General features: G+C 47.8%; 3 protein-coding genes across 3 annotated transcripts; all 3 read right to left on the bottom strand.

Annotated features, from left to right (window-relative positions):
* Positions 1 to 970: 970 nt before the first annotated feature.
* On the bottom strand, positions 971 to 1,598 carry PtA15_2A954 (uncharacterized protein; the record flags this gene model as incomplete). Its single annotated transcript, XM_053167028.1, has 2 exons — positions 971 to 1,149; positions 1,226 to 1,598. Coding segments are annotated over 2 exons (552 nt in total), but the record flags the coding sequence as incomplete, so codon positions are not given.
* A 1,158-nt stretch (positions 1,599 to 2,756) lies between these two features.
* Positions 2,757 to 3,494, bottom strand: PtA15_2A953 (uncharacterized protein; the record flags this gene model as incomplete). The annotated part of the gene is made up of 1 exon (XM_053167027.1): positions 2,757 to 3,494. The coding sequence occupies one exon, from the start codon at positions 3,492 to 3,494 to the stop codon at positions 2,757 to 2,759; it is 738 nt and encodes a 245-aa protein (XP_053018191.1).
* Positions 3,495 to 3,612: 118 nt separating this feature from the next.
* On the bottom strand, positions 3,613 to 7,100 carry PtA15_2A952 (uncharacterized protein; the record flags this gene model as incomplete). Its single annotated transcript, XM_053167026.1, is given in 5 exon segments — positions 3,613 to 4,910; positions 5,024 to 5,287; positions 5,363 to 6,082; positions 6,099 to 6,473; positions 6,626 to 7,100. The coding sequence occupies 5 exon segments, from the start codon at positions 7,098 to 7,100 to the stop codon at positions 3,613 to 3,615; spliced, it is 3,132 nt and encodes a 1,043-aa protein (XP_053018190.1).
* Positions 7,101 to 7,540: the final 440 nt, after the last annotated feature.

Raw genomic sequence — 7,540 nt, 5'->3', positions numbered from 1 at the left:
AACCCTAACCCTAACCCTAACCCTAACCCTAACCCTAACCCTAACCCTAACCCTAACCCTAACCCTAACCCTAACCCTAACCCTAACCCTAACCCTAACCCTAACCCTAACCCTAACCCTAACCCTAACCCTAACCCTAACCCTAACCCTAACCCTAACCCTAACCCTAACCCTAACCCTAACCCTAACCCTAACCCTAACCCTAACCCTAACCCTAACCCTAACCCTAACCCTAACCCTAACCCTAACCCTAACCCTAACCCTAACCCTAACCCTAACCCTAACCCTAACCCTAACCCTAACCCTAACCCTAACCCTAACCCTAACCCTAACCCTAACCCTAACCCTGCATCCCATCAGCTCTGTACACTGCCGGATGTGCTCTCCCACGCCAGATGACTCCAGATAGGTTGTGACAGTCGAGGCATGTCGTTGGTCCATCCCTTGGGCACTTATGCCAAGAATGTCCATCAGGTCGAGCTTGTCTTGCAGTTGTTTCCAACATTCCTCTGTTTGGCCAGTTGAGGGAGTGGGCAAGCCTGTGTTGGGTTGATTTGGTGATGAGGATCCAGCCATCCGATTGACTATAGGTGCTTGGGTGACATGACTAGGATCAACAGTAAAGTACTTTACATCTTGCTTGACAAGGTGCTGAACAAATTGTCTTTGGCAATTTTGACTCCAACTACCATCATCACCTGTGTGAAACACAAACAGAAATATATATCAATCAGTTTGTGTTTCAGGCTAAAGGAGAAAGTGTAATATTCAGAGAATGATGAAAATATGGCACACCTTTGTGCTCTGCACTAAAATGATTTCTTATAGACTTTTCTTTCCTAGTGGTGTATCCACAGGGTTCGCCGCTCCTGTTGGCAGTACAATAGTATCCTAGGTGCATCAAGAGACCCTGGACTGGCTGGCATAGGTCATGGCGGCTGGTTCGGGGTGGATATTTTGGACTCTTGACTGGTAGAGTTATATTATGCTTGAGGAAGTCGCGGTGCAGGTCATTGGCTAGGACCTTCTCGTGGTGTGCTCGGGCCATGTGAGACTCGACCTCGTTCGGGATAATGCCTTGATTGCATTTTTGGCACAAGAGGACTTGGGCGTAACTGTTGTAGGCCAAGCTCGTGTATTCTGGGATGACTGTCAATAAATTCAAGGCAAGTGATCGTTCAGTATACTATGCAACCAATGCAGAGTGATTGGCAAATATGCTTACCAATGACTTGATTCCCAATGGGGACCAGGGTGGCATCATCAGGTGGAGGGACCGGCATCACTCGTGGGGCTTGAACAGTTTCGTGGTTGCAACGCTTGACATGGTTTTGCATGTTGACTGGATCCTTGGTCTGATGATTGCAGCCTTCCGTTGGGCAAGTGGACATGTCGTTGGATTGCCGGGTTAGTTTGACAGTGTCTTTGGTCCCAAAGATAGTACAAGATACTTGGGCCTGATGAGTGATTCGTTGGTGCTTCTTGACATCGTTGAGACTGGGGAAACTATCTTGGCAGCCGTCTTTGAGGCATTTGATCATAACAACCTCCATATCAGGTGACTCGGCTTTGGCAATGGGAAGAGAAGATTGAGACATTATCCAGTACTTTTTGAATATATATATCTACGTTTTTGGATGGCTTTGGTGGATTGTGGGCAGAGGGATTGGTAAGGCTGGAATTCAATGGTCTGGGAATGGAATAGCGATTTGGGATAGCAAGCACTGCTTGGTGTTAATTCGATTGTATGCAAACAGCGGTTCAGGAGGGCACAGAAGTTATTGTTCGTAGGATGCCTGTCTTGGGAGTGGGTTTTATATGGGGGGGAAGTTCATGGAACGATCGGCACACCACTATTGGAATTCTACTATGATTGATCAACAAAGGGATGGAATGGTGCTGGGTGATCTGCACCATGATTGAAATCCAATGTTGCACTAACCTGGATCAGCAATTGATGGGAATTCATCCATTATTGACCTAGGACCACTGCACTAAGCTGGATCAGCACATTATGGGTCTTCTACCAAGTTTCGACAATGGGATTGCCATGGGGATGTTAGGTTAGTGATGCAACCGATCTGGGTGAGAGTGAACTTCCGAAGCAAGTATTGATCACCTGTGGGAAAAGTCTCAGCCTGGTGTGCTTTAGGGGCTATTAGACTTGAATAGTGAAAATTCTACACACTTACTACATGCCATTCAGTTTGAGGCTGTGGGAAAATGACTTCGATTCTTGCACAGGTTTAGCTGGTCGTACTTGGTTGCTCAAAGAGTCAGTTGCACTTGGATTTGATCTTTGAGAACAACAACATAGACTTTTACGGCATTTGATGTCTGGCAAGGAGATTGAAATGATATTTATTCCAAGTCAAGGAGTTTGTCTCATGTTATCTGAGAATGAGGTATTCAATCTTGCCCTGGCAGGATTGACCCAAATCGTGTTTGAGGAGGAGATATTGATTATGAGTTGTGGAAACTAGCCTCAACTGCAACTGAGCAACCAGGTTGCTTGAGGGGAGGAATTTACTCCAAGTCCTGCAGGTTGGGGCAACTCACACAACTGGGCCTCCCTGTTTTTTTTGAATCATTTGCATTTAGATTTGATGAAAATCAACAGTAAAGAGTCCTGAACTTCCAGTGCAAAAATAGAAATAGAAGCAACACAACAAAACAGAGGGGTTAAGATATCATTGGCCTACCTATCAACCACACCATAACAAGATAAAACATGGAAAAGACAGGATGCATTTAAGCTATTCATCCAAGTCTGTGGCAGACCGATAAGGGTTGGTCTCATTATCTGAATGGTGATAGTCCTCTGAATAGTAGTAGTCGTCCCGGTAATAGCCTCCTGACTCGTTGAATGATGATTGGGGCTTCTTGGTGACTTCAGCCTCACTTTCCTCCTGATCTTCCTCATTGTCTTCCGGTGCCAGCTCATCTTCCTCCTCCTCACCTGTTACCACCTCTGCATCCGTCTCTGCCTCGGTTTCCGCTTCACCCTCCTCCTCTGCCTTGTTTTCGTCCTCCACCCATTCCACCACATCCTCTGCCTGCTCTGTCTTCTCAACCATAATCTTTGCACACAGCTTGTACATCTCTTCTGCATCCCATCTCTTTTCCACCTTTCTGGTCTTCTTTCGGTCATCAGAGTTGATGACACTTGAAGAGATGAGGTTCTTTTTCAATAACGGTAACTTGCAAAACAACTTCTTCTTTTCTTCACCAGGGAGATTGGTTGCTGGTATCTTCTTGTCCATCTTAGTAGGCCTCTTGCTGGTGGGAAATTGGGCCATGGCAAGCACTGTGTCGATTGGTAAGGTGCCAGAGGGTGGAAGGACATTGGGCAGATTCTTGCAGGCGATCTTGGCCAGTTCTTCAACTGAAGCATTTGGATTGGTTACATCGTTTTTGAGTGTCAAAGAGCCACAATTCTTGGAGTTCCCATCTGCTGGTACGTTTGAGGAGGTTGGCTGGGTTGGGGGAGCCATTCTAGGATGTTTTTCGTACTTTCAGCTTCATGCGGTTCAGGTCGTCTCCGTTTAGTGTTGCTGGATCTAGAAGGGAGCACAGTGGGTTGTGTGTTTGCGGTGGGCTGGTGTTTGGTGTTCAAGTCTGGTAACTGGGATTGCAGAGATTCGGAGCAGGGCTGATTCTCGGAGTTGGAGCTTGACTCTTCACTTTTGAGTCGTATCCAGACTGCAAGGTGTTAGCATGCATCGTACTAGTTTCTTGCCAACTGGTGGCAACTGTTGATTGCAGGTCGTTGGCACTGGCTTGTTGAGCTTTGTTCAATTTGACATCGGGGGCTACATCTCCGTTATAATTGGATGTTTGTCGATCAGCTTGGCCCTTGCTAACTTCTTCCAGAATGTCTTGTAAGGCAAATCGTGCTATTTGAATATTGTTCAGGTGTGTAGCCCAGGAGTCCAACGTCGCATGCCAATCAATTGTGTGGGGGTCTTTAGATCCAATACCACTTGTGTATAAGAGCCATCGTATAAAACTGTCAAGCGTGTACCATGGTGTATCTGCCGGTTCTCTTTTCGTGTATTGTCCAGAAACGTAAAGCCACTTGTGTTTTGCATGTGCTAGGTGCATAAGTGCCCACACATCTGACTTGTTAAAGTTATGTGAATCGACTAGACAATGCCACCAGCCCGCCACGCCATACAGGAGAAATACCGCCATAGAGCCAAACGCCGACAGTCGCATCTTGCTCCAACGCTTCTTGTCATTCGGAGTTGCATTCGACAGATCTCCATCATCGAATAGGCTTAAACCATGGTCGTATTTCTTCAGCCTCTCTGCTTCCTCTTTGGTCCATTTGGGCTTTGGTCCAGGCACTTTAGAGTCTGCAAGATCAGCCGAGCATTGAGAGTGTAGCATCATGAGGCAGCACAAAAGTGTTTCCCAGATCCGTTTCTGTAACACTAAAAGTCCATTGGCCACCTTGGCTTTCCGCGGTTTATTGGAGTCTTTAGTCGGCATTTCAGTCTCGTGGGGGTGGCAGACAGCATCTTGCAAAGTCGGGCCAGTTGCACCTGCCTCCAAAACTTTGATCTTTCCGATGATGAATATCCCAGCAAGCATGAGGGGGTCCCGCTTCGGTTTGTTGGAGTCAGGCCAGAGGGGTTCGGGCATGCGGATAAACTGGTGGAATAAACTGTAGCTGGATTTTGCCAGGGAGTGCAGTTTGCGGAACGCCGAGGCAAACATGGCCTGTGCCTCCTCATTATCGGTGTATTCGGGAGTATCATTCGTCCGAATCATCATCTGGTACAGGGTCTTCCACGATACCGCCTTGACTTCATCCTTTGATTCAAATGCCTGCTTGATGAGATCCATCCTAATCACCTCTTGCTGGAAGAAAGGATCATTCGAAGCCACTTGAATAAGCCTTGGGCCTGTATCAAATACAGCAGGGGAAACAAAGTATCTGTTGGTTAATGCTTGTTGCCAAATGGAAGGATGGGTAGGCCAGGTTGCACAAGGGTGAGCTGAGGATCGGTGCACTCACACTGGATTAAACAGAGGTAGAAGTTTGGATCCAGGATGACACTGAATGCTGCAATAGCTTCCGCTGAAGCAGTGAAAGAAAGAAAGTCGGTGTAATATGCAGTACGGTGCAGATCCAAGGCAGACCAGTCGATGATATCCGCTACTAAGCCCATGAGTTGCGGGCCATAGTCCCACCGAGGATTTTTCGAGTCCTTCTGCATCTTTCCATGGCTCTCCTTCATCAGTTCACATGACAATGCTGGCCACACTTTTGACATCAGAGCTGAATCAATACATCAACCTATCAGTCAGCCAATCAATTCTTTCAATACTGCTTGCCATCCAAGGAACTACTGACCCCCAGTTTCTGGTACAATCCTGTGATTGCATGCTAGTCTAGCCTTTCTTTTAGCTGCAGCCCTCTCCGCCTTGTCCTTCTTCTTTTGCTCGGCCAGTGCAGTTTTCGTGTTTGATGAAATTGGTGTGGTTTTGGCAGGCTTGTCAGGGCTTGGTTTCGAGTTTCCATTCAGCTCCTCAGGTGTAGGTTGTTGACATTGTTCTTCATGGCTGGGAGGAGCTTTTTCGGACATTGATGATAATATAGAATCCGAACTCTGAGTGCTGGACTTTGGTGAAGGGGATCGGATGGGGTCGGTACTGTCAGATGCAGGCTTTGGTTCCCTCTGGTGTCCATCAGAGCGGCAGTTGGTGGATGTGTTCGGAGTGGCCCTGATGCCATTGTCTGCTGAGTTCCTGGGCGAAGGGGAATTAAACAGTTTGGCTACTGTTGTTTCCTGCCTACTAGTGATGTCCAGGTTAGGTGTGTTGGCCTGGCTGGAGGGATTGGGTGCAGCACAATCGGGATCCGAGAGGAGAGCAGTTGCCTTGTGCCAAGTTGATGCTTCCTCAGTAGGTGGAGTCTCCCAGGATTTGTTGATCTCTTGGCAGTTGAGGGCTGGACTTGTGCTAGAGGCTTTGGGTGCTTTCTCCCCATCATCAACCAACTGCTTTGGATTTGATAGTATAGTAGAGGCGGTGCGAGTGGTGTGGGTGTGACTGCCACAAGGACTGGCCATTTCTGGGATAATCGGGACTGATGAAGTGGTTGGGGTCGATCTGCTTCTCTTCTGCATTACTGGGCTGTCTCCATTTTCCATCGAGGCAGGTGAATTGCCCTTTCCTGCTGGGGCTAGAGGAGAGGGATTTATCCATTATCCTGGGTAAGTAAAGCCATGTCTCAATCTCTTGGAGTAAGGTTGTATAGTACTGACTGGAGGATGGTCTTTTAAGGCATTTCTCTTGCCTCCATGGCTCTATTGGCTCTATTGCAGTGTTGTATTCTTCCTGGGTAAGGTCGATGACTTTGATGCCCTCCAAAACTCCGGCCTGCAATGAACAGTTGATCTGCTCTTCAAGTCGAGTACAATAGACAGTGACAACAGCATAGTTCTGCAACAGTAGTTTAGATGCTCCAGGCGCCTTTTACATCAAGCCATTTGTCCTGAGGGATTCCAGATCGTGGCGCATAGTATCTCGTTGGTGGCAGTCTTGACAAAGTTTGTTTGTACTCAGTTAATGGGCTGCTGGTTTCCATGTGGGGCAGTGAAGCAGCTGGACTTACATATTCGTAGCATGGTCTGCATTTCCCGCACACTAGCCATTGCCATACCAGGGGGGCCAAGCCCTTTTTCATCTGCCAATGTGGATGAATCATTCCTGCTAGTGACTTGGATGGCCGGTGCACCAGGGTTATAGACGATTCTGGTTCTGGGTCGTCCAAGTGGATTGGGATCAAGTTGTGGGCCAGGCGGAGGGAGAGGTTTTGTTTTAATTGGAGAAGGGTTGATGTGTGGTGTGGCCGTCTTCTTCTGGTGGGTTTGTTGATGTCCTTTGTGTGGCATCTCCCTGGCAAGCAATGGGGCCGGGTTGTTGTCCTGTAGTGGGTCTTTTGAGGGTGGCTGTAAGGCATCCAATGGATCGGGTTGGGTTGAATTTGGCAATTGAGGTGCCTTTCCACTACCTTCCCAGCTGGAGAAAAGCTCCTTAGTATCAAGGTGATAGTCTTCAAGGTCCAAGCCTTTTAGTACCACAGCCATGGGCTGGGCATCCAATAGAGGTTCGGGACAATGGCTTGCTGCACTGGCCTTTGTTATATGGGGGGCTTTGATGGTGGGCAACTAGGAGGATTGTGGCCAACTTGTCAGATAATGAGCAAACTAACTCCTCAAGTGTTTGTCCTGGTGGAAATTCCTAACCTGATGTATCACCTTGGGGGTGGGGGTTCTGAGCCGTGCAGGTGGTCTTGGGTAAATGGGGAGCCAGTTTCGTCCCTAAAAATATGATGGGGGAGGCATGAGCTTGCAAGAAATTGGTTTGTTTGGTGGGTGCTTGGGGGAGACTGGGCTTACTCTTTCTCTGGTTCTACCTGCAGTTAGATCTTGTTTTGCTGGAGGCTGCATTGGGTATGATCGAGTGCCGGGGGTGGACCTAGCCTTGGTTTTTGCTTTGAGGGACATTGTACCTACTGAAGATATAG

Source organism: Puccinia triticina, chromosome 2A, assembly GCF_026914185.1.
Source record: "Puccinia triticina chromosome 2A, complete sequence".
Lineage (NCBI taxonomy): Eukaryota > Fungi > Basidiomycota > Pucciniomycetes > Pucciniales > Pucciniaceae > Puccinia > Puccinia triticina.
Note: the sequence above shows the minus strand (reverse complement) of the source record. Positions and strands in the feature narration are given on the sequence as shown.